The 27,907-nt window shown below is 38.0% G+C and overlaps 1 protein-coding gene across 4 annotated transcripts; it reads left to right on the top strand.

Moving 5' to 3' along the window:
- SCG3 (secretogranin III) lies at positions 1-25,442 on the top strand. Of its 4 annotated transcripts, none has more exons than XM_065688668.1 (12): positions 1-170; positions 866-918; positions 1,465-1,510; positions 1,604-1,819; positions 2,861-3,003; positions 3,986-4,147; positions 4,470-4,647; positions 6,480-6,596; positions 17,828-17,911; positions 18,496-18,624; positions 20,615-20,695; positions 24,885-25,442. In XM_065688668.1, the coding sequence occupies exons 1-12, from the start codon at positions 86-88 to the stop codon at positions 25,001-25,003; spliced, it is 1,413 nt and encodes a 470-aa protein (XP_065544740.1). In that variant the 5' UTR covers positions 1-85; the 3' UTR covers positions 25,004-25,442. The 4 variants fall into 4 exon arrangements, with proteins under 4 accessions (XP_065544740.1, XP_065544741.1, XP_065544738.1 ...); XM_065688669.1 differs by having other exon boundaries at positions 20,615-20,683; XM_065688666.1 differs by lacking the exons at positions 1-170; positions 866-918; positions 1,604-1,819 and having other exon boundaries at positions 1,448-1,510.
- The last annotated feature ends 2,465 nt before the right edge of the window (positions 25,443-27,907 follow it).

The following is a 27,907-nucleotide window of genomic DNA, read 5'->3' on the forward strand; positions in this document are numbered from 1 at the left end:
CGGGGCGGTGCGGGCAGGAACGTCGAGGGCAGCGGCCCCAGCTCCGGTCCAGGCTCGCACTCCGAGAGGGCTGGGCGGCAGCAAGATGTTCCTCAAGCTGGCCGTCGTGGTGCAGGTGCTGTCGCTGCTGGCAAGCCGGGCGCACTGCTTCCCGAAGCCCGGAGGCAAAGGTAAGCGCCTTCCTTAACACGTTTTCTCCATTTTCTATGAATGGGGAAAGTTTCTCAGGGTACAGATAAAGTAAAAACTTTCCTTCCACTAGACTAAAAGCAATTAGATCCTAAAGAAACAATATTACTGGTGCAATACACTGGATCACTGAAGTTACAATCTAATATGAAAGTGAAGAGCTAGGTGTTGGTAGAGGGAAAAGCTCTGAATTGTTTCAGTCTTTTCCAAGAGATGTTTTCAGCCATTCCACAGCAGTTTCTGCACAAGTCTCTCTCTCACTCCCAGTCTCCCCTGGTATCCTGGATGTAAGAGATTTTTAATCTCTTGGTTGTGCCAATCCGATTATTGCTATTTTAGTCAATCTCTTACAGTATTCCCCCCCCCCCCATTTTCTTTTTACTAGTTTTCTTATCAGAAGAAGTCTATATCTGCATTTGTACTATGTCTTTTGCAGAACTTCTCCTGCCCCAAACAATCATGCTTTGTTTAAATGTTTGACTTTTTTATTGTATTCTCATTTTTCTAGGAACACTGATTTTTTTTTTTTTTTTTTTTTTTACATGAAATAGCAGTTGGCATCAGATTTAAGTCTGTGTTTTATGAGAGAATACTAGAAGCAAAAACATGCTGTCCTTTTGTAGTTGCATGCATCATATGAATGAGTGTATATATGTGTGTGGTTTTTTTATTCTAGATAAAGCTATACACAACAGACAATTAAGTGTAGAAAGACCTCTGGAGGAACAGGTAAGTGAAATAAAAATTATTTACAATGTTTTTTGGTTTGGGTATTTCCATAATGTTTTGAGCCTTCAGGTTCCATGAATATCCTAATGGCTTAACAAATGAGTTAATAGATTTGTCAGTAAAGTAAATATTGATGGGCTTGGATACAAAATAGACAACTGGCACATAGAGTTTTACTGTCCAGCATTCCAAAAGCAGGTTGTCAGCTTCAGCAGCTCACAGGTGTATTGCGCTTTTGTATTGACTTCCTACAGGAATATAGCAGGCACTTTGACTGAGGTGGGAAAATGTAACTGGCATTTATCTTTAAATGGAAAGCCCTTCCCTGCTTCCCATAATGTCCGATTCTGAACAAAGGGTGTGACGGAACTGACAAAAAGTGTGAAGCGCTAAATCATGTTCTACTTGCTAAGGCAAACTTCTTACTAAGAGTGAAGTTCAGGCATTAAGGCTTCTGCTGATATTGATAAATTAAGAGATCACATATTTTAGTGTTTATTCCTTCTGCCTGTTTGTTGTTTTACTTGTTTCATCTTTGTATATCAGATTGCTGAAGCTGAAGCAGACAAGAATAGGAAGATAGCTCCCACAGGTAAAACATCTTTCCTGGTTTTATAGCAATATTCATAATGGATTCAAAGAGGTGTAAGATTTTATGTCATGTGTGCATTGATATATTTTCCAGAAAATAAGCCAGAGTTCAGGAATTATTCCTTTGTCGATGACCTGAATCTGCTAAAATCAGTAGCAGAAAGAGAGAGGGATGAAAAGGAGAGGGAGTCAATTAGAAGCTCTTTGTATGAACAGCAACTGGCCATGGATGATGCAGACTCCACCAAGAACCGCAGGCTTGTGGATGACTATGACTCCACTAAAAGTGGGCGGGATTATAAATTCCAAGGTATTCTGTAATTATCTTTTGGTGAACTTTAGGTTAGAGTTCTCTTGCAGTCTGATTGCAGTCATGCATTTTTCACTCACCGTTGTTACTGGAATGCAGTTTTGACTACTTCCAGTAGAGGAACCTTGTCGTATTAGAATTAGGTTTTGAAACACAAGAATTGCTGTTGATTTTCAGAGTCTTCTTCTGTGGAGGAAAATCCAACTGTGTAATTTGCATTATGTTTTTTAGCAATTTAGATTTGATGGAAGGAAAATTGGACATGCTTTTAAATGAAAATATATTTATTCTGGTTTGAAAGGAAGATCCACTTTTATATAGAGCTAAATCACATAAATTTGTTCCAAGTGTTCTGTGCAATGCTAGATAATTCTCTTCATCACAAAACTAAAAGTTACTGAAGGCCAAAGAACACTTGCCTTTACTACAGGAGTAGTTAATTGACCTGTAGTTTAAGTGAGTCCTCTGAGAGCAGCATTTAGCTTAGGATCTTTTTAATTATATCAAAATATGCTGATCACATACCAAGGTTTCCTCATCATATTCACTTTCCCATTAGTCATGGTGATATTATTTGTCATAAGTAATGATTACATAATTAAAATGTCATTTGCTGAAATCCAAAGGAGATAGTATGCTATCTCATGATCATGATTTGTCATGATCACTTTTTGTCTAAGTGGCCATACAATGGAAGCTGGTACTAGGAAGATGCGTATGAGCAGGTAGGTGAGCAGTATTCTCTCATTCTTACATTCTTTTTCTATAAGCAGGATAGTATGCTTCTGACATTCATCTTTGCTCTTTCAAAAGAACAAGTCAGAAAGGCATCTTTCAGGTGTGGAAAATGGACACAAAGAACTTTTTACTGAGAGTGATGTAATGGGTTCTAAAGTGTGTATCAAAGTATATTCCTAATGTGTCTAAAAAGTGCTGGTTTGCTCTGAACAGGAAAAGATGTGGGCAGATATTTCTTTTACAAGATGTCTAATCCAAATGAGTTAGGACACTCAGCACACAGTTAAACTGTAATCCTTTCAGATGATCCAGATGGTCTCCATCAATTAGATGGCACTCCTTTGACTGCTGAAGACATTGTACAAAAAATTGCTGCAAGAATTTATGAGGAAAACGATAGAGGAGTGTTTGACAAGATTGTTTCAAAACTTCTAAATCTGGGGCTAGTAAGTATCTTCTTATACTTCATTTACCTGGTTTGTGGGTTGGTTTAATGCGCTTTTAAAAAGCAATTGGATGAGCACTGTGTCCTGCTGACTTGAGTGAAAATGAATGGGATTTAAACTCTAGGCAAGCTTCTTGAGTTATTTGGGCACATTGCAATATTATTGTTGTTCCTGTGATAGTTTTGCAAAAAAATAGGCCAAGCTGCAGAATGTTTCTGATGTTGAGAAAACATTCACTGACTGTACTCCTCCCATGTCTGCTCTCATTTTTCCTGTAATTTCTCTTCTCATTCTCATAAAGATCTTTTGTAATTTTAATTTCTTTTGGATGCTTATGGGGAAAGGCCTGAGCCTATTCCTATCCACCTATTATTGTCATCTGCAAGTATATAATGGTGCTGGTTAGCTGGGGATACATACCTCATTGTTACTGATTTTTAGCAAGACTGAGTTTGTCTCCCACCTCTAGATGTCTCAATGGTTTTAGCCACTGCAATATGGGATCCTTGTAGTTTCAAATACAAACCTTATCTTTCCTGCAATAGATTTTGCAAGTAGCTGTTGCATGCTGAATCCCACTGATACGTTGGAGAACATACGTATTTATACACTCACACAAGTATATACACATGTATACTGCACTTGCAGCTCCATCTTTTGAGCTGGACTCTTAACAAGTGTGTCAAGCCCTATATTGCTTTGCTTTCCTGCTGGAGGCTGTATGGGTGGATGGGTGTTTTTTACATATACCCACCTATTTCATATGTGTTTGTATGTGTGTATATATATCTTTATAAGAATACAAACGTGTATATATGTCTATATGTATAAACATATCCATCAGTAAACGTATTAACCTGTCTGTGCTTACCTTTGAAGCAAATGTATTTGAAGCAACCTATTTACAAAGCTAAAGTTTCATCTCGACAATTAATCTAGGAAAACAACAGTATTCTATAAGTGCAGTGTACTGTTTTAACAGATCACAGAGAGTCAGGCCTATACCCTGGAAGATGAAGTAGCAGAGGTTTTACAGCAGCTAATTGCAAATGAAGCGAAGGACCGTGAGAAGGAGTCTGAAGATTTTGATTACCCTCCAAGCAGAGCAGAGAGTGATACAAAAGAGAAGCAACAGGAGAGAATGGTAACTTCTTAGCTAATTATTTTGATCCATCTGCCAAACGTACAAGCAGACCAATAAACTGCTTTGCTTTAGGGAAAAACTAGTTCAGTCTGGAAGCAAAGGTGTTCTTGAAGAAATTCCATTAGAGAGAAAAATGAATTGTGAGTTACTTTGAGGTTTAAGTCAAATGCCAAATTGAAATAACTTTGAGAAAATAGTACAGTCTTCACCTCATAATTAGGAAAATGTTGGCGTCAGTTACAGATACTTTTTATTGCTCTATTAACTCTATCACCAAAAGCAATGTGCTTATAGATACTATTTTTCTATATCTTTTATGGAGATACCAAGCAAAGCTGATCAGGATAGTTTCGTTAATGAAGAAATTGATGATACATTGGATAACACATGGTCATCATCCAATATCTTGGAAAGAAGAAATGAGCTGCCCTCTGAAGATAATTTTGAAGACCTTCAGTATTTTCCAAACTTTTATGCACTATTAAAAAGCCTCAACTCAGGTGAGCTCATTGTGTGTTTACGGGAATAGTTAGGAAAAAAGTTAGAAAATTTGCATTTTCTTTGTTTTGTTCTCATGCTTTCCCTTCCCCAAAGCTGCTCTAGTTGCCAAAAGACCATGTGTTTTAAAAGCATTCTCTAAGATGCACAGCAGAAATTGATTAGTAGCAGAAGTTAATGATTAGTGAGTATGGCAAAACAGTGGGAGGAACAGCACTCAGAACTGCAAACTGTGTGACCTAGGTAGCCCTTCCCATCTTGTGCTGTAAGATTCAGGACTTCTGAATTCTTTTCATTCCCGTAACGGCTTGATGGAAAAACTGGCAAATTGTTTTCTCCAGAGATCTTTCCAGTAACATCCGTGTCTCGTAAGCCAACAGAGATACGAGTAAGCCACAGTAGAATTCTCCCAGTGATGGTACCAGTAAATGAGTCTGAGCCACCTAGCCTTTTCACAAACCACAGATTTGTTGTTTATTGCAATGAAAGCCCTGCATGTCTCTTCCTATTCCGGTGCCAGACATCATTGCCTTCCTGTTATTTCAGGCAAGATTGTGGCACCTCGCCACAGCCCCTTTGTCAGCATGCTCTGCCACACACCCACTCTCACCCTCTGCAGCCAGCATATCTTCTGCTCTTTCCAGCACAGTCAGCAACAATTTATTCTGTAGATTCCTTGTCCTGCAGGAGCCTTAAGTTTGCTTCGAACTGTCCTCATAAACACCTGAGTGGAGAGCTAGAACCTGAGGGCATGTTTTGCTCAAGTTCAATCTACAAACTTCATACCCTTCTTCCTGTTCTTTGCATTTTCCCATAGCAGTTCTGTATGCTTGTTCTTTCTCTTTTTCTACTCACAAAGCAGAAAGGCATGTTGTGTGTAACAGGCTATCAAGCAAATCAAACCAGGTCCCACTGGCTGCACATCTCTGCCTGTCTCCTGCTTTATGCTGTTCACCTGCTGGCTTGCATCGTGCTGGAGGGCAAGGGATTCAATTCAGTTGCATCCTACAGATATTTGTTAAATTGCAAGCAGCAATAAAAAACCTGCTGAGCAGCTCTCTAAAGGGGCTGACCCTCAGCAAGGCTGGGAGTATGTTTCTGACTGTCCCTGCCTGACAGTGTTCCCTGGCTCTGTTGGGTCCTTCAGCAACAACTTCAGGTGCAGGAAGAGCTTGTGTAAACTGAAAGAGAGTCATATTGTTCAGCAGATAAACAAAATGGAAAAAGAAATCTAATAAGCAATAATTGTGAAGATAGAGATACTTATGGGCAAGAAAGACTGATTTTTATAATGAAAAATCATTCTTTATACCCCATTCTGGAGTCAGGATCCTTCCAACCATGCAATATTATGTTTTCCCAGTACCTAAGCCATGATATTGTGCATGCTAACAATCTCATTTGAGATACTTTGTCTTTTTGTAATTGAACTCATGGATCTTATAGGAGAAAGGATCTCTGAACTATTTTCCTCATACAGAGCCTATATGTGCCCTCTGACCAGCAATTTGAACTCTGTCAAGTCACTTCATCTCAGTGTGTGTAGTTTTCTTATCTATAAAATGGAATTCATACCATTTGCCTTCCGTAACATATACCTTCAAGACAAAAAACTATGAAGAACCAAGCCCTGAAGTTTTAAAGTATATCCAGCTGTACTTTGCAGGAGCAGTTTAAAAGGAAACATATATAGGAGCTCTCTTTGCTAATCAGCACAGCATTTTACTTTAGTGAGTAGGTAATTTTTTATGCATTAAGTTTGTGCAGAATCTGCAGAACTGAGTTTTCCAAGTTACCTGAAGTCTGACTAGTTTTGCTTTATCTCCTCATGCAGATACAGAGGCAAAAGAGAAAGAGACCTTGATAACTATTATGAAAACCCTGATCGATTTTGTGAAGATGATGGTTAAATATGGAACAATCACACCAGAAGAAGGGGTTTCCTATCTGGGTGAGAGCACATACTTTATGCAACTGTGTTATTAATGCTATGTTCTTACTTTACCAATAGTGGTAATTATCTTTTCTTTTTTGAATCCTGTTTTAGACTTGTTCATTCAAAATGTTAAAGCTGTACTTGGAAATGATTCATCATTCATTATAGCAATGTTGAATTCCAAATTGCTTTAATATTTCCATCAAATGAAGGAAAGGTTATTTATCAGACATGTATTCAGAAGATTATTCCACTTTCACACCTGTGAAGCGCACTTGATTTCAATGGTTTTAATGTCACAGGAAGATTAGTGTTATGCTCAGTTATATTGATGTGGATCAGGTACCTGCATTTTCTAAAAAGAATCCAGCACTTCAGTACCTTTCATCTGTCATTTGTAAGTAGCTACAGTAGATGGGACCTAACGCTATAGTCTTCTACCGAATAAAACTCCTCCTGCCCATGGAAAGCATTACATCTTGGCACAGGAGTAGTTTTTGAAGCATTTTCTGCTGGATCTGTTTTAGAGTCTGTGGCTATGCAGACTTTATGAAATTCCCTGAAGAGGGATGTTGGAACAGCCTGGTGTTGTTCTGTTTTGTTCTGCTTTTTCACACACCTTTCCTGGTTTTTACAAACTTTTCTGCTAACTGTTGGTAGCCTTTCTAGATAAACAAGCAAAGCTACAGGAGGGCTCATCTGCATAAGCTCTGCACAAACCTTTTATTTCTCTTAAGCATTCCTGGTCTGGGTTAGCCGGAAAAGGTTTTTTTTTTTTACATCAGGGCAATTTCTCAGCTTAATAAATCAGCCTATTACAGAGATGGGACTGGCAGTGATCTTTCATCATTTCTGCTGGCTTGTTTGATATGGGCCATTGCAGATGAGTGGTTTATCCATGCAACTGTAACTGTATGGATTATCAATTACTTGGCTGCAAAAAATCCAGCGTACCATAATTCACATTCAGTTCCTGATTGCACCTCTTCTCTAAAGAATTCATTATAGCTCTAACCAAGATTATCCCTTTATTTTCTGTGAGAAGTCCTTGAATTTTACAATGTTTTTACTACTTCTGCTAAAGTTCAGCTCGTTACTTCTCTGGTTAACTATACATTTAAAGAAAGATAAACATAAAGAAATGGTTGGTTACAAGCTCAGTGGTTTCAGTGGCATTCTACAAATGAAGATAATATAGCTTGAGCATATATTGCCCTCACTGATAGTCTTGTGCCAAAACTTCATAGGCTAAATTCATTCCTGATGCAAGACCATTCAGATAATGGAATTACACTAGGGATGCATTTTTTCCTGCTAAAATTCAGTGCAGTTGTTCACATTGGCTTTACTTTGAGTAAATAAATACTGTATCCCTGGAAACAAATTGCCATGATGACATAGTACGGAAGGCAGGGATTAGGTTCAGAGGTCTGATTCAGTCTGGATTTAAAGTAGGACTATCAACTGATGTATCCAGACTGCCTTGCAAATGAGTGATTTATGAAGAGATGGATTTTGTACTCCATCAAAGCAACTTACTGTAGTGGAAAAAGCTTTCTCATAGGTCTCAAGTTGCTTCTGTGGTATTCTTTTTTTAGACTTGCTGTTAAGAAATTGCTTTAAAACTGTCCTTCATTTATTGGGCTAATACTGTCAAAGATTCAAGAACAGCAGGAACTGGAGAATCTTAGCTTCTTGCAGTATCCCTAAGCATGGCAGCAGTTTCACTACCACCCTTATTCAACTAGAAGTTACATCATAATATACCCAGTAATGCTTGAATAGGTACTGTGTTTCTGGTGCAGTTTAGGTTAGGGGATTGATGCCCAGCTGTGTTTATTTATAGCAGATAAAGAAATTAGTATGAATGACTGGCAGAGAGAAGAAACAATTTTTAAAATGGGACGCTTTTTGCATACTGGGTCTGTGCAGATGGATTATATCCTTTCTCTTTTCTGTTACAGTAGGAAGCTGCCTAAATTACTTTTCCCCACTCTGTGGCTGAAGCCATGCATAAGCTATGTCCCTGAATTATACATTCAAAATAATAAATCATTTACTCAATCAAGTCACAAGCTTTTGTGCCTCTCGCACAGATGCAGAGACAGTGACTTTGAATGCATATACCAGTAACAGCTGGTTTGGGATTTGGAAACCCCAGCATTATGTCATCATCATTGTATCCTACTCTAGGCGAAAGCATCTTGCTGCTGCAGTGAATGATTTTATTAGGTTTAGCTTTAAGTTACAAAGGATCTAGCTGCAGTGTGGTGCAAGAAAAACACACTTGCACATACATACAAATGCAAGGAGGGGGAAGTTCATGTTTTAATATACATATTCAGTATTAAATAGAAATTTGAAATCTTTCCATATGCTAAATATGTAACTAAGAACCCAGAAAGCCAGGAGAAAAAATACTGCCTACCTTTTACAGTATCTATTCAGAAAGTATAGCTCTGGAAGCATTAAAGACAGGCTGTAACAAAGTGATATAAACTGTGTTCAGCTGGAACGCATCACATGTGATAATTGCCCTGCAGTGGCAAAATGCCACTATTTTCCATCACTCTTTACTTCCTTAACTATGAATGCTGTATTTTATGGCACTGGGCACACATTCTTCTGTGGAGTGAAGGCCTCATGATATATGTCGAGACTGCTCAAAGGCTTTCAGAAATCCTTCTAGAAAGCCTGTCTGCCTTCTGAAGATTGAAAGCTGCTCTAATATAATTTTTGCAATTAAATTAATCGACATTCTTGGTACAGAAAGCATAAGGTAATTAATCATATGACACAGGATCTTGATTACACAGGTGTCTTATTAATTAGATCCAACTGTGGTATCAATTTACCCACCTATGGGTTGGTTGTCAACATCCAGCAAATGCTGCCCAAACAGCTGAACTCTTCTTGCTTGCTGGAGCCTGCCAGAGTCACAGGCTGTTATCACTGAACAGGCTGAATATTAGGAGGGACTTAGAGTAGCTATTGAAACAATGATTGCTGTTGGCAAGGATGCAGTGACAGAATGGAATGAAAGAGTTGGAATCTCTCCACATAATGACCAACAGAAAGCAGGAAGAAACTTTCAGAGAAGTTATGACTGATTCAGCATAAAATATTTCATTATTCATGGTGTTCAGACTGTTTCTGTTGCATAAATAGCTGATATCATGCAGAACTGAAAGAGCTCTACCCTTCATAGTGCTTCAAGAGAAAAAGTGCTTTTCAAGCCACTCACTTTGATTTCAGCAGAGCAGAATAAGGAATGCATTGTGTAGATACTTTGCTGTTTGAATGTTAGTTTGGGAATAATACCATACTTTTTCTTCATTTTCCTTCTGTCTGTTGAGTAGTGTCATGGTGGAGATTCACTGTGAGAGCTTTTCTAGCAAAACCATCTATCACGGGGCAGATAAATATTAAGGAAAATATTTGTCTACACCACACAAAGAGGAATTTTTTGTGTGCTGAGTGCCTTTTCCTGCATACACCAGGCTATCTAGCTAATTTTAAAATGAAAGCATACCAGTCCACTACCATCCTGATAAAAGCTCTGTTTGTAGTAATTATGTAAACTATAGTTTTGTAATACATTTTAATAACATTGTTGTCAGCTTAGAAGTAGGAACAAATGGTTCCTGCCAGTTTGTTCAGATGTATTTGTAAATCATCTCCCACCAATAAGACCAAAATAATGAGTGATTTTTAGGAACCATTCTAGGAAATATTTTTAATTAGAGCCTAGTGGACCATAACTAAAAGAGAGCTTTGAGAGATGCTAGATGAATTCCTAAGAGGCACCACTGTGTAGGTATGAACTCCTTGTAAAAAAATACATTGATTATATTCTCCTGCTGTAAGGTGCTTACAAGAGTAAGTTTGTAGCAAAGTTATCTATTGCCACCCCAACCAAATGGAAGTTGTGTTATCCGATGAACTATTACCCTAGAAATGCAAATTTGTTATGTGCACATTGTATTCTTGCGTGGAGTTCTCACTTATTGACTGGTACGTGTAGCACAAATTTTTGCCATCAGTACTTCTCTCTCTCACAGAGATACAGAAGCTTCACCATGATACTGCATATTTTATCACATCACATGATTGAGGTTGGTAATTTTGTTTTCAGTTTCTGAATCAGGGCTCTGTATCTTCCAAAACTGAGCAAAGTTGGAAAAGAGGCAAAGTGTGGGAAGAAAATTAAGTTTAAGCACTACATAGCTTTGCTCTTTCTGAGGGAGATTGCACTTTTCACCTCCTTGTAGAGCATTTTACTTACTGGATCCGGTGTATAACACACAGCCCACTGCAGACTGGGTGGGGAGCAAACCCCCCTTTAATTAGGACGGAAATGGAGAAATTGCTCCAGCTCATCAGTATGCACTGTTTGAGTCACAGTTGCCTCCCTGCATAGACCAAACCAAAGCCATCTCTCACACCACCTCCCTTTGGCTCTGACTCACTGTCAGAATCCACACTCTCCCCCGTGACTGAGTAGGAGATTGTGTTGGTTAGAAATGGACATGAACAGATGTCTCTATTTACCTCTTCTACCCCCTCATCATTTGTTCTCCATGGACAATTGGAAATAAGGCCAAACTTCAGGATTGCAGTAGCAATAAACTAGGTGCACTAGCAATAGGGAGGTGGATGGTTCACTGGTAAGCTATTGCCGAGGTATACATGCACTCATCAGTTTGCCCTTTCCTAAAGTTACTGTTTCGTATTGTTCTACTATAATACTCTCTTTTAGACAGTCTGAGGCAGCATGAAATTCCCCTTGAGGCCGCAGGGGAAACAGAAGAAACAGAAAGTCCCCTATTTTTAGTGGACATGATTTTTATCATGTTCCTGCCTCTGCACGCTAAGGAATATGTAATAGCTATTCTGTTCTGCCTCTCACATTTGCACTTAGTAGCCTCCACGGCTTCACTTCTGATCAAGACAGAACTCTGCAATTTCCTTAGCATAGGCTAGTGCATAGTAAGTGCAATCTGGCCTTTTCTTGGTCAAGGAGGACTTGGTCGAATACTGTCAATAGTGCTTGAAGTTCTCATCAGCACAGATGCTGCAGGCCAAAGATCTGATCCTGATATTTGTTAGGCAAGAACAGGCACAGAGCCAAAGCTGTGAGGCAAAGAGCAGATCACAGCACGGACTGGCATCACCTTCCCTTACTCATTGTCCCCAGAAGCAGATGCTCCCTGACGCAGACTGTGTGATTTCAGAGGGGGGAGGGAAGGTGTAGCTAAATAAGTGCCAGAAGCTGCAAGTGGTAAATGGACACTATCATGTGAACCTTTTGCCTTGGGAGATGAAAGGCATGGACAGTACTTCATAATACCGCTAAAACCAAGATGAATTTGCATGAAGGTAAAATAAAAGGATGTGGGGACAGAGAGCGTGCAAAGGTCCCAGATAAGACTGGAACCTAGGAAGTATGTTAATCACAGACCCCACTGCAACTTACAGCTTTTCTTTCTGTAGCTCTATCCCATGCCTCACCCATGTCTGTCCCATGCTACTTTTGCCTTGGAATGTTTTGTGCCCCCACTGCTTAGATCTTATCACCTATTTTCTCTCATTCAGACTTAATGAAGAGGACAAAAATAGGTAGCTATGGTGTGAAAAGTCTATTACAGCTAACCTCCCAGGTCTTAAAAACCAGGACCACCACACACTACAGTAAAGTGGGCATCACCTGAGAGTGGCAGTAAGAGCATGGTATTTCCAGTATCCATAAATTTTCTCAGGAATCTTTCTGGGAGAGATCCAGAGTAGTTTTGTGATGAGAGAAAGAATTAGTAATCCTGTTACATGACTATCAAATCATATATCCAAGAGCCAGAATGAATATATTAGAGTTCATTCCTTTGCTCATCACTATCTACCTTTTACATTTGCAGCTTTTTCTTGCAAATATATTACCTCTTCTTCCATTTCCCTTCACTGCCTCCTCTGTGCTTTCCCAACTGGATACTTCGTAAGAAATCTCCATCTGCATAGTGTCTCTTTTGACAAGTATATTGCTTAGTGCTTGAAAATCTAGGCTTTGCATCCTAGCAAGCAGCTTGCATTTCTAAAGAAAGAAGGGCAGTGCTTTTATTTTCTCTCACTGTATCTACTAGCTGCATAAAAAAATCCCCCTTAATTTCTGAATTCAGTGTCTCTGTTGACAGCTGAACACCGAGGCCATAAGTTATGATTTGAGATGATGATGTGGGTGCAGGGTAAAGAAGGTGTCACTGAACTTTCAGAATTAAGCTCCATCCCACTCTTGCAGTAGAGGCGGCTGCATGCTGCTTCAGTCCCAAACCATCATGCTTTTAAAGTGCATGCTATCAAAATACATAAAATGTGCACACAGGCCACGTAGCAGGCTCAGAATGGGAAAGGATTAGGAAACGACTGCACCACACAGCTCTAGGAGAACTGGAGCAATGCAAAGGAAACAGGTTTTAATCTGATTGCCAACCGGTACTGCTGACGTTTGTATTTCAGATCACTCTGACCATCTATCTTGCATGCAATGCATTTACAAGTGGTGCCACTACCTTGAGTTTGTCATCCAACATGTCATTCCTCATGGCACTATGATGAAAAATCTGTCAAACAGGAAGATTCAAAAAGAAAATGCTGTATCTCTAAGGCAGGGAGTTAGAAAGGAACAGGAGATTTGCAAGGGGCTGAGACCCATCTGTAATTTCACAATGGAGGGATTTCTCTTGTTCAGCACAGCTTAAGCAGTTTATGTGACGAATGCAAGATACATGCATGAGCTAACTAAAGGTCAAACTCTGCTTTTGACTACACTGGTGAAAATCCAGTGGATATTGACAGTTCTTGGACCCACACTCATGCAAACTAAAAGGAAGATTTGGTCAAAGAATTAATCAGGTATGCTGTTCTCCACAGAATAGTCACAAGCAAATGCTGTAATGTCATGAGTTTTGTCACAGATGGAAAAAAGCTTTATGAACTCTTAAGGATCATCTGCTGCTGGAGACAGAGCCCTGGGAGAACTGCGCTTTTTTAATGCATGAAATATGTGCATCTCATACAAGCAGTCATCAGCACAAAGCTTCCCAGCTGAAGCTTGCTGCAGTGTGTGACCTCATTAAACTAATTTTTTTATCTATCATTAAGATTCTCAGGTACCATGATCATCTTTCTTGCTCCTTTAATAAACACAGCCTATCTATGCTGTATGAAAACAGCAGCAAAGCAGGTCTTTCTGTGGAACTTTAATGACATGAAATCTCAGCTTCAGTCAATTTGATGAGGATAGAATGTGAAACTGCCTCCCGGGTGCAAGACAATTATGCAGATGAAAAAACCCTTTGCAGGAAGATTCACAAGAGTGCAGAAAACACTGTAAATCTGTCTATCTATAGACAGACAGATTAGACCCTATAGAGAAGGGTCCATTTCAGGCTTCCATTACCAATTTGTAAATGCTTGGATGGGTACATTAGTTTCTGCCTCTCTAATAGGAACGTAATTTAGTTTGTAATATTTTTTTACACAGTATCTTTTTCCATGGGTTTGAAGGGTGTTATCCCAGTGCTTTCCCCCAGAGTATACAGATAAGCATTCTGGTTTTATGCAATTCAGATTCTTGGATGCCCAACTCAGAGGGCTTGCAAGTTTGAAAACTGCTAGGAATTTGCATTTCCAGATGCAATTAATAGGATCTATTGGTGTGTAGTGCCTGTAGAATGTGGGCTTAGGATGTCTCAGAATGCCTACTCAAAATAGGAGCCCTCCTGCAGCATGAATGCTTCAGTGAGTTATCCCAGATAAAGGAGCAAGTTAGAAAGTGAGGCAAGGCAGAAGACAGATCTTATGACTCCTGGTGTCTGGTTCCAGTGACAAGATTATAGGGCTCTACGGAAAGCCAGCCGCCAGAGGATTGACCTATTTTACCAACGTAGGTCACTTCCATTAGCTCAGTAGTTATTGTTCCGTTGTTTTAATTAGTGCCATTTCAAGTAAGTGGCCAGCTCTGGGGAAAGGTCAGTACCTTTCTAAACTATTCCTCTGTAAAAGTCATGTTGCTAGGGAAACGATACCAGAAAAGTAATCAATTCTTGTTAGACCTCCAAATCTGACATGCAGTTGCTTAGCTGCTGGCCAGGCACATCTCGGTTGAGAAGATGACTCACTCCATCAGCCTAACCCAGAGCAAACATTGTTCAGCCCTGGCCTAGCCAAATATGACAGGCACAAACATGTTTTGAAACAATACCAGCTGTTCAAGACAGGTAATTCTAAAGGGGGGAAAAGGGCAATAAATCCTCTTCAGGAAGAATTGGGATTCTCCGGTAATATTTTCTCAAAGATACATATGTAGGTACACCACATAATCTCCATAAACATGAACAGGCTCACATAATTAACTCCTCTGTCACACAGCAAATACAGCTGCTTATGAAATCTTGAGATGCATGTTGATGTGCAACCCAGGTAGCAAGATAGTGTCACTATTTCTCCTGTAAAATGCAGTCCTTATTAAAAGGCCTGTCATAGTAAATTGTCCATATCTTTAGTGACAAACTAAGCTTTTAAAATGGAATAGAGTTGATATATTCAGTCTGGATTTCATGGCAGAGCGTGGATTATTAGTGGTCAACACTGCCGTATTATACATGGTACACAATGTAACTGTTCAATGCATATGTCTGGAAAACATTGCACATTACCATGTTACAGCAGGGGGGTTGGAACTAGATGATTTTTAAGGTCCATTCCAACCCTAACCATTCTATGATTCTATGAAGTATTATTTATTACTCATATATTGAACTCAAATTGTTAGCCAAATCAAAAAGACTCAAAATTCCTAATGGTATTTATAGAAGTAACTAAGGGAGGAGTATAAATCCTATTGCCTTCAGTAGCATGTGCTGTATGCAGATGTGTACAATTTTTAAACACTATCAACAACATAAAAAGCATCTAGAAATATTATCAGTATGCAGACATTTAAATCTAAAGATGCCTAAGTGAGTTATAAATCTGTCTTGTGGTGGAGTCTTGGTTTTCTGGTAATACAGTCTTACTGCAGCAGTGCCACTTTCATGAAAGGGCATGAAAGGCACTTAGGAATCAGCGCATTTATGTATGTGTTGCATTTTAAACACTTAAATAGTCCTATTTTAAAATGCTATTATACTTAAAATTAAGCCTACTTTAATATGCTCTGCCGGATTAAGGTCTTAAATCAGTGACACTTTTGCATGACTTGGTGTAGAAGAATAATCTATTCACTTGAATTTACAAAGGGTTTTTAAGTTCTTAGCTGTATAATCTTATTCTAAAAACTGTGCCTCTTGCAACAGAAGAACCCTTATATTCCTGCTGGAATACTAGTATGATACTGATTCAGGATAAAAAAATAGTATCTTAAGCTCAACTGAAAGAGATGTTTACAGTCCTTTCAATAAGCTTTGGATCAAGTGATTAGTGAGGCATCAATACCACCACTGTAATTCTGGCTTGCTTTTTTCTTCATCAGTCTGTCTGATCCAGCTTGTAACCCAGCCCTGACCTGCTTAGCTTAGGGCATACAGCAAGGTCAGAAATCACATTAAAAGGACACGTATCAAATGATAAGAGTTTTCACAAAAAAATAACAACCCTGAAGTGATGTAGAATTGCCTGGGTGCAATCAAGCAGGGTGCCAACAAAAACTGCTTATATTTTCATTTTATGTAAATAACAACCAAGCAGACAGGATCATGTGATTTCTGGTCAGATGGCAGGCAGAATCGCTTATGGCGATCTGCCATGGCAAGAGATGTGCTTGATAAAAACCTAGTCTTTAGGTTTCAGTGCTGAGTATCTTTCTGATGGAAAAAGATGCTCCTTGTCAATGGATAAAATGTTGGCATTACACAGAAGTTACAATCTAAAATATTTTCTTGCCCTATAATATCCATTTTACAACAGTTACGACATCTCATACTCTTTTATCTGGTTATATAGAGAGAATATTGACAATTCAAAACCAAGTCTCAAAAATACTGCACCGACATCTATCAAATTTTGGATCCATGTTTAATTGAAGCTTAAAAAAAAAAGTTAACAAAAGGAAAGAAAATTCGACATCATGTCCATAACGTGACTGAGAAAAATGGCATTGTATTATGTTCTGTATTTAGAATTATATAATCAAAAGAACAGTTTGGGTTGGAAAGAACCTTAATATCCTCTAGTTCCAACCCCTTGCCATTGGCAGGGACACCTTCCACTAGATAGGTTGCTCCAAGCCCTGTCCAACCTGGCCTTGAACACTGCTAGGGATGGCGCAGCCACAGCTTCACTGGGCAACCTGTGCCAGTGCCTCACCAGCCTCACAGAGAAGAATTTCTTGTATCTAACCTGAACTTCCCCTGTTTAAGTTTGAACTCATTACCCTTTGTCCTATCACTACAGTCCCTGATGATGAAAACATATTTGGAATATTTGGAATAGGTATTTGTGAATATCTATAAAGCTTTGTATCATAAGAACTTGTTTCTCCCCACACATAAGCATAGAGTGCTTATATCTAAATCATCCCTCTTGATAAAAAGGTGCTTTTACTTTCAAATTATTCCTGAAATTTGCATTGACATACATTGTCTAGGCTTCTAGAGCTGTATACATGGCAACAGCTGTCCACTGAGTTTTCAGGTAAATGCTTGACTTCAGCAACTTAGAAAAAAAATGTGGTTTAGCCAGTTTGATTTACATATTTATTTCATCTAAATATAATTTTAAACCTTTTATTAGACTTCTTTTTCCAATGAAATTATAAAAAATCCAAACAGATAAGCAGTTTCAGATAATATTTTCCCTTCCAGGATGAAGCACATATTTCATAGTCTTGTATGCTTTCTGGAGGTTAAACCCGTTCATTGCTTCATCAGAATAAATTGCTACAGATATTGTTATTTATATTTTGTGACTTATGTGATATAAATTATTATAATATATATGCAGAATTTACTGTCTTTATTGGCTCTACTTGGTGCACCTATTGTCATGATTTAGTTGTTAATTTTTTTAATAATATTTGTCAAAGTTCCATATAGCCATTTGTTTGTTCTCTTAGTGCATTAATTCTTCAGAGGCAAGGATGAAGACTGCTTAGATTTCTCCTTCCCATTCAAAGCAGTGTTGCAGAGAATTTAGTATAGATTCTGGATCATATCTGTTGAAGAATAACTGGGGTTTTGTGTTGCCTTGATTTCTAGAAAACTTAGATACAATGATAGCTGAGCAGACAAAGAAGAAGCTTGAGAATCCTTCCACGAAAACCAGACCAAAGCTACCAGCAGGTACTTATTCTATAGTTTTCTTTCCTGGATAACACATCTTTTTAACATATTCAGTTAAAAGCATGCTAATTGCTTTAGAAGCCAGACTGCCAGTTAAAGATACAGTCCCTCAAGGACCTGTAGCCACAGCTTGGATTCCAAAACACACAAGAGGAATTTTTACTTATCTAATTTTTGAGAAGTATATTCACTATTCTTCTGTAGAATGCAGACATTACACACGTACAAAAGCAAGCTGTATCAATGCTTTTTAAGACTTAAATAATAAAAAGCCCAATCTTTGTCAACTTTGGATCCAGTAAATGCAAATTTCTTACTTTTCTCTGCACAAAGTAATGTGCCTTTACGAAGTACATGTTATTACCTTTTAGTCACCTGTGTTCAGCTACTGTTTGTAAAGAGCAGAAGCAGGCATTCCTGTTTCCAGAGATCTGGGGTACAGATGACCTTTAGAAACCACTCTGAGCCACTCCAGTGAGGTTCTTCCTCAATCATCAGTCAGAATATTTTACTTCTTAGAGATTGTGTTGATGTGATTTAGAAGTGCTTTTAATACACTTGATACAAAATTGCTCTTACTTTAGACAAAAGTAGTGAAGAAACAGACAGTACAAAAGAAGAAGCGGCTAAAATGGAAAAGGAATATGAAATTTCAAAGGATTCTACAAAAAATGAAGAACAAAATGCAGCAGGAAACAGTGAAGAGCCCAGAGGTACAAAAGAGTCATTGCTTTTGCTACATGTGTACTCTCCAAGTGATTAGAATATTTTCCTACCTTCGGTATTGTTAGCATAAATCTCTTCAATCTGTGGTTACTGGGGGTCAGCACACCACAGCTTGATTCAGAAGAGTACTTATTTGCTGAGTAAGGCCGTAATCTTTTATAGAATTCACAGCCTCTTTTGAGACCAATATGAAGTGCAGAGAGATTTTGCATCTTCACATGTGGGTTTTTTCAGTGAAATCAGCTCATCAGGATGTTCAGTATTCTGAGTAAGCCCACTGATTTCTCTAGTTTGTGTTAGAACAAGGTGTTAATGAAAAGAAATGAAAAGTTCTGCAAAGTGACACAACTTGGCAGAGGCTAAGGGTCATCAGCAATTAACATGTTTTGCATAACTTTGAGAACCTATTACAGTAAGTTACTGTCTCAATAAGAAAACTTAGCATAGTGATACTTTTAGTATCATAGTTGCCTTAGCAAGCATAATGCCATGTGCCATGCTACATTAGATAGTGCTAGCTGAAGACTCTCTGTCCATGGGGTGCAAATCAGCTGCTATCTCTCAAACCAAATCTGCAGAGGACACTGCCTCCTTGCAGTGATAAACTTCTGAAAGAGGATGTTTATTGGTGCACAAACCTTTCAGTGAGCTCTTATTGCTAAAGATCCAGCATAAGCATCTACATTTTATAGTTCATTTTTTCAAAAAAATGCTTATAATCTATTTTGTGCTGATGCTGGTTTATACCTGTACTTTTTTGGATGCATGTTTTCACAGCAACATGCTCAGTAATGAATTCCAGTAATCAAGGCTACAGCAGATCATTGGTCACCTGTTTCAGTCCTGTGGGCAGTGCAGACCTGTAAAGTATCAGCCGCTCACAGACAGAAGGTGGCTTTTCCAGCAATGGTTATTTAAGCATAGAAAATAGCTCAAGATAGCTCCCTAGTTTCACAGTAAAGAAAAACTGTCACCTGCTGGAAGTGATAAATAGCATCTCTTGTCTGAAGATAATGTGTCAGTTCAGTTTGGTTCAGGTTATTTTCCTTTACCTTCAGAAAAATGTTCAGCCCAGTAGCTTTTAGGAAATTTAAATTGGATTCCTATTTAGTTCTTTGTCTCATCATGCAATGCCCTTTGCTCTTTCACAGAGTAACTTACTATAAGTCTAATCCTGTGCTTCCAGTTGAAAAATCATGGTATAGGTAATATCCATTTACTAATGGGAGCAGACATGCATAGTTGGCAGTAGTAGCCTTCTACATGCTAATAACACTAGTGGATTCTTTTTTCCCCTGACAAATGTAAGAACATTACATCAATAAAGCTCCAGCCAAGTTAAGAATTCAAAACCCATTAGCTGGAATATTTCCTTAGGGACCTTATTAGGTAATCCTTGAACTAATTCTGTCCTGTGTGCTTTCTGGTCCAAAATAGCCATCACTTTAAAATTTCAGCTATAACAAGGAGTTATCATGGTAATTGTAACACATGCTGTATCTCAGTAAATTAGAAGTAGCTGTGTTTCAACTTGTCTTTCCGAAATATCACAATCTTAGATTTGTTATATGCCGTTAGTACTACTCTAAGGAGGATTTTTCTGACACTTGTATATGAACAGATCCTCAAAGCTCTCAGCCTTATTTAAGTCATTCCTTGCTGTCTTAGCAACTTCATCTTTGCTGAACAATTATGATAATCAAGAAGTTACAGGTTGGTTTTGATCCCCATATGTATACCACCAAAAGCTATATATAAAGATCAAAAAAGTCATGATCCTGAGTTTGTGGATGACTCATCTTGCACAGACAAAACCTGCTAGCCATCTGTGGGACTTTTGCCTGACTAAGCTTGACAGGACTCAGCTTTTAAACAGAAACTAAGAATAGTTTTAATCTGCCTTTGCTGTGCCCAGTTAAGCAAGCTGCATTATTCATTGATCTAAGTGCCCAATTTCTCTCTCACACTTTCCTCTAGGGAAAGCTGAGGCATATTTGGAAGCAATCAGGAAGAACATAGAATGGCTAAAAAACCACAACAAACAAGGTAACAAAGAAGGTATGACATAAAAAGCCTTGACATTGGGGTGGGCACCACATACATTATAAAGCATGCAATTTAAATTGTGTTGTGTAACTCAGCAGTATGCTGAAGTTAAGTAATAATGTGAAACTGTGCTTGTCTAGGTTATAGTGACAATTAGTGGTGTCAGAGTTAAATAATTCAGGTCATGTAAAAGTTAAATTAATGAATGAAAGTAGTAAACTAAGACAAATTTATGTAAACTGGCTTGAAGAGCCATTGGCCACAGAACAGGCAGTGACTCACTAGCTAGAAGTGCTCTCCAGGTAGTCACAGTGGTCTGCTGTCACTGGGAAACAGGACATCAGTTTAGTCTAGTGCTTAATTTCTTAGTTCATTACATCTTTCAACTACCATTTTGTCATGAGGTAAATGTATTTTAAATGTCTGGATGTGCCTAGAATACCGCGCATATCTGGCTAGCACTGTGCATGCCATCACAAAAAGCAATGAGTTTTGTTTCATTACCATAAATAGTTAAGATACAAATTTATGTCACTAACATTGTATACATTGGATTACAGCCCAAATCAACTGTAATGACTTGTAGCTCTCACACAAAGCTGTGTAGAAGCGGAGCAGTGACTGAAGCAGCTGCACAGGGCATGTTCAGCAGCTGCTCCACCATTTGACTTCCTCAGAGGCAGGGCTGTATGACAGCTGGAGGGAGGATTTCCATTTTACTTTTCAGATCTTTATTTATCCATACCAATTTTGCCCTCAAGATCTTACTTAAAACCAGCCCTCTGTCCCTTTTCATTGCCATTGCTGCATCTTCTGGCATCACCCTCTCTGTGAATGAAGGTTCTTAGCCAAGGGATCAATCCCTTGGGTATGACTGGCGCCTGGCAAGAAGGATCCTTGCACCAGCCAAGCAGAGGGAAATCTGAGATGAGATTAGCCCTGGGTAATCTAGCCACCCTCTCTGTGAATTGAACTTCGTATGAGTTACATTTCAGAGATACGTGCATGCCCACAGCCCAACACACTAATTTGCCTATACAGAAACCTCCTCAACAGGAAGGACTTTCTAAAAATTTTTCCATCTCTAAAATCATTTCCACACCATAGCAGCAATGGCAATTAGCAGCAGCATATCTATTTGCTCAAGAGTTTTCCTGCCAATTCTAATACATGTTTCTGTTTATCAATGTACTCATTATAGTAATTAGATCTCAGTCATGTATGATTATTTCTCTGTATCACACATGGTGACTGAGCAGCACCTCACTCCTCTTCATAGTAACCTCCCCTCTGCACTGCTGCAGCATGAAAATGACTGTGACTGCAGATCAATAGCATTTTATATGCCTGTGAATGCATTAAGATAGATGCTTGCTGTGTAGATGGATTTTCATTTGCACTAAAATACCTTTATTGCCCTCTGGCAATGGAAATGGCCCTGAAAGTAAGCTTAAGTTATGACAGAATTAGAACAGTGTTCTGACTTTTCTCATATGTGATCTTTATTGTGCATTTCTATACTTCCTATTTTTGTAAAATGCTAATTCAGTTCTCCTGGGATGATGTTAAAGAAAGTGCAGGCAGGGTAAGCTTATCTAACTGTGAATGCATTGCACTGCATTTCTTCCGTACAAGATTAGGTGGTATTGATGTGTTCATCAATCATTTTCTCACTTCCATCTAGCACCTGGGAGCTGGCAGAAAAGTGGTTCACAAGAAATTTATGTATTAAAATAGCCAATCTTTTCCACACCTGCTCATGGATCATTTTACTCACCAAACATACTTGAAGAGCTTTAGGTTTTCTTCAGGCAGGTATTCATAGAAACTTGATTTTGTATGAATTTCAGCAGAAATTGTTGTTCAATCAATGACTGAGACACTGGAAATGTTAACTTGCATTTTGCCAGGTAAAAATTATCAATTTCCTGTTAAGTAAGGAAGTAAACTTAGTGGTCTGCATGATTTAAAGAGAAACGTCAAAAGCCCAGGTTTCAGCCTGATTGGCTTTTGTGTCCAAAGTTTGTTTTTCATATATACAATCTATAGGCTGTGTGGGCCTGTCCTTAGTATTTCCCAGACGTGGCTTCATCTCTGAATCCAGTGCTCTTTAAAACCAGCTCCTCTCCTGTGTAAATTAACATCACTCCCGCAAGTAGACACTGGCTGCTGGGTATTCTATTCCAGTTAGTCTCCAAAGAACGTAACTGTGAGTCACCCAGTTAATACATGCAAATAACAGGTTCAGGTTTTTCACAGAATACTTAGGTAGTTTATAGTTTCATAACACTAACAGTAGCCATTTAGGAATGAAAGAATTTCATAATTAATTGCAATGGCAAGTGGCTTGTTTTGAATATGCAAATAAGAGCTCACTTCATTTACTATAGCAGTTTCACAGATAAATGTAATGGTGCAGCTGTTGTGGTGAATATAAATCAAAACTGATTTTTCTAATTACTTGTAAAAATTAATAGGCTTTAAATAAGTATTATAAATTAACTGATATCAGTTCACAGAAAAAATCCAATTAAATTGCCATGAGATATAAAAATTAGTCAGAATTGGATAATATCATAATGGTTATAATCTCATAAAATGTGTAGTAATTAAACCTTCACATGTCCACTTAATGATCTAAAATAGTATTTGCAACTCTAAGAAGAAAAATAAACTCAGAAATGTTAACATAATATCCACATTATTTGCATTAATTTAGTATTTATTCTTCAGTTAATTGCCATTCCATGGTGTCTTTCACTGGAGACTCTCATTATGTCAACATAAATGAAATCTCCCAGCCTTAATGATAAGTTGCTAGGTACTGTTTGTCCCTGTTACTCAGACAGGATGGAGACACAAACATCTTCAGTAGTGCTGGTAACAGACCACACATGAAATCCTGACCTAAGTACAGCAAACAGCAGAATTCCTGTTAACTCAAATATAGGAAGACACTTCTTCAGGAGTGGGGAGTTTTGAATATCAACTTTCTGTATTACTCACTTGAAATTGCCTTATACTGTTATAAAAATGATGGCAAGCATTAATTTGCTTCTTAATGTCTTTCTAATTCCACCCAATTTTGGTCACTCAACTATAAAAAGACAAAATCATTATTGCCTGGTTTGCTAAGAATGTATAGTTTGAAAGAAGGTCCTTCCACCTATTGATATATGATGATATACATGGGCCTACATCACAAAATTGTTATTAATATAGTCTGAAGAGTCTATCCATGAAATAAGTAACTTATACTGAAAAAATCAGGATGTATCTATTTTTGTGAAATATATTAGTTCATTTAACTTAGTATGGACCCTTAAGAGACACAGATGTTTTCCACACTACTAATTTCTGATGCTAACAATTTAATTATTAAACTGTGTAACCAAAACTTGCATCATGTTTCTGTGCAAATATACTGGATCTGTTCCCAGAATTATGACTACACAATAGGTTACCCTTTTATGTTATTTAAAAGATTGCGCTACAGCAGATTCCTTTTCATGGAAAATAGTGATATTGTCTGGCATAGGAAAAGGCTGGTTAATGGCTCGATGCTGCATAGCGGCACCCATCTATTGGAAAAGGAGGAAGGACCTTTCAGCACTGTATTGGAGATTGTGAAAGACTAATAAACAAAGGTTGTCAAAGACTACTTTGACCCTGACACTCTCAGAAAGACTACTCATTGCGGTATTTTTCATGTCAGGATATTATGTTCTGTATCAAGGTAAGCATGTTCTTTATTTTCAGGAAGCTGCTTTAGTGAATTTTCACTACAAGTGTTTGTAATAAGTGGGAATTTCACTGGGATTTCTTTAGGAAACAGTCAATTTAATACCCTCCTTTGAATCCATGACAACTGTGAAAACAGGGTTTTAACAGCAGTTTTTGCCATGCAGACTAGAATATCAGATCTCTGGACCAGAAAATAGTCTGCCTTTAGCATTTGCCAGCAAGCAATCAAGAGCAAGAGAAGATTATTCTCTTTCAATATTAAAAGTCCACGATGTGTAAAAAGACTTTGTGCAGTTGGTAGGGTTTTTTGCATTGTTTTCACAAGTCGCACTTGTACTGAATTCTCTTCATGATGGATAAAGTGCATTTCTTGGATAAACTTTACAATGACATTGCTTCTTAGGTGAAGCAGTGTAATGGCAGTGACTCATTGTACAAATGAATTCTTATTTTTCAGACTATGATCTTTCAAAGCTGAGAGATTTCATTGACGAGCAGGCTGATGCTTACGTGGACAAGGGCATCCTGGACAAGGAAGAGGCTGATGTAATTAAACGCATATACAGCAGCCTGTAAAAAGCTAGTGGCTGCCAAACATGTAGAAAACTAGGATAGCTTCCCTCACTCCTGGCTCAATGACTTACGATCTGTTAATTTGAGGATATCATTAGAAATGCTCTGTTTACATTGTACCAACAACTTTCTAGACAAATGAAGAGCTGTAGTGCTCCGTACACTAACTGCATACTGTATTTTCCTACACTCACAAATCAATCCTAAATGCCAAATTCTGACACTGAATTTCTATTTGATGGGGCAAATATTTATGTAATGTTCTCTTTGATTTATTTGTGTTTGGTTTACTTTTGTAGATAAACCAATTGTTTGTGATGGAAGGTTCTTTTAATGCTACTTCTTTTTGCTCTCACTCCACTAGCTTTCTATAGATGCAACTATGTAAAGGGCATTATTAGAAAATAGTTCATAGTTCTCTAAATAAAATATTTGAAAATAATTTACCTACTAAAGTTTTCATTAATCTTAATATTTTATACCCAGAAATCTTGGTTTTAAGTTCTCATTTTTCCTTGACCTTTTTTCATTTCTTTATTTAGTATTCTGTAACTTGGACTACTGTATCCTTAGCTTACTGATAAATCTTGACACTACACTGCCTTTCCTATTGCAGAGCTGTATTCTCCCCACTATTCAGCATGTATAAACATTCTCTTTGGTGCACCATCTTATGCTCTTGCATGCATAATTAGTTGAATTCCTGATGCGAGTAGTCTGATAACAAGTGTAAATAGCCATTATTTCCTTTAAAGCTAAAGGATATAAATGCAATTTTGCATGGGAAGGGGAGTTTGCAACCAGGATGTTTGTAGGAATATGGACCCTGCTTTTCAGAAAGACATAACTTCAAGAATATCATATCTCAGCATCTCTGTTCACTGACTTGTGTTAAACAGCACTGCCTTGGAAATTTTCTTTTGCATATATATGTTATTGTTAGCCAAGAATTTGGTAACTCCCAAAGAATGAAAAAGGAAGACAAAAACGTCATCCTTCTTCTTGCTCAGCTTACAGAGCTTCTGAAGAATGGTTTATGAGATCTTTTATATTTAAGTAAATGGATAATTTTGTGTATGAAGAAAGACTACAGGTGAAGAAGTTTTCAGGAAAGCAAATTTTAAATCAAATTGCAGAAGATCTACATCTGAGACCCATTCCCTGCAGCAGTCATTTGTTTAAATCAACTCCATTTCTGTTCTCTTTACTTAAGAGGTTCTTCATTGATCATTTGAAGTAATCCCTCCTCTATGTTCTTAGAAAATCTCACAATACCTCCAAGACTGATACTGTCAAAAAATGTTAGCTGGTGCAGAGGTTGGTATCTGCTTGCGAATGAAGGGAGATGCTGACTTACAGCATTGCCCACACAGCACCAAGTTCTGCAAATGTTGAATCATTTTATATCATCTCCTTCAATTTCTCAGCACAGTTGGAGATTGAGGAACTAATTTGAGCAATGTTTCTTAGCCAACTGAAGTAAACTTGAGAACCTCTACAAAACATAATTATGAACTGAACATTACCAACAGAATATTATTGGTAACAAAAATAAAATGAACGTGGTAGCAATAAGGTGTAACATATCTATTTGAAAACTGATGATACATAAGCCAATTAATGCTTTCTAGCATACAAAAAGTATGTCACGGCCTACTCATACATGTCCTGATATGGATCAGTAAATTGCAGGATTAGTCACTCATGGCAATACCTTTCTTTAACAAAAAAGGTTCATCGAGAAATGTAGTCAATGTAACCTTCCTGTTTGACAAACAGGCCCTTAGAAACTCTAGGGAAAACTATGGAAAAAAAAAAAAAATCCTGTTATCTTCAATCAGTGTAGTTGTCATCTAAACCATTTCTATTACTATTATTACTTGCTAATGTTCCCCAAGATCAGAATTTCTTCTTGTCCCTACAGACCTCAGTTGTTTCCTGCAACTGTTTGTGCTTTAGTTTCTGATGTGACTATCATACTGGAAAAGCAAATTGTTCTCCAAATTTGAGTTTATCAAAGAAATCAGGAGAAAGAACTTACCATAGACAGACATAGACCTTTACATCTGGGGAAGTGGCACTGATCTAGGATCTGCACTCAAAAAACAAAAAGGAGAAACTTTCCTTCTTCAATGGCTACTTAAAAAAAAAAAAAAACAACAAAACAACCCCACAACAAAAACCCAAACCAAACAACTTCCTCTCAGGAGCCTCATTTTGGTGGAAAGATGCCATCAGCTAGTAACTCCAGCATCACCTAGGGTGATTCGTAGACCAATTAGACCAGCCTGATGAGTAGCTGAGAGCAGAGCAAGCCTTCTGTCAGGCAGATAAGCAATCTCAACTGAGGTTCTTCAAACTAGATTCACCTCCCATCCTGCCCAAGCCCATTAAACTTGTTATTTGAATGCTTCAAATACCGGATTCATTGCTGGTACATCAAATGAACATCTATCAGCACATCACACCTTTCAGAACTAGGCAGTAAAAACACAGCCAGCCTGATGAATCAGCCCTCATTTCTAAAAGGCAATGACTTGTGCTAAATAAAAATCAAACCGAGTGACGCAAGTCTCAGCCTGTATTACAGATCAGTTCTTATTCTGAAGGGAACACTTGGAGCACATTAGCCCTGGACATCTGCTGCTAGTGTGCCAAGTACTTCATTAGTAAATCATATTCTGTCAGTGCTTTGCTTTTTCCTGGTGAAAAACATATTTTCAACACCTGCATATCTCTGGGTCTCAACAGACAGAAATCAGTTTCTACATTGTTTGTATCTCTACTGGATCCTTCAGAAATCCTTCACTCCCTAAATTATCATTAAAAATGTAACAAGTATAATACATATGGTATTCATCTTTTTTCTATTACAATACTGCTTCTGATACTGTATTAAACATTTGA

The sequence above is a fragment of the Lathamus discolor genome, chromosome 8 (genome assembly GCF_037157495.1).
Source record: "Lathamus discolor isolate bLatDis1 chromosome 8, bLatDis1.hap1, whole genome shotgun sequence".
Classification (NCBI taxonomy): domain Eukaryota; kingdom Metazoa; phylum Chordata; class Aves; order Psittaciformes; family Psittacidae; genus Lathamus; species Lathamus discolor.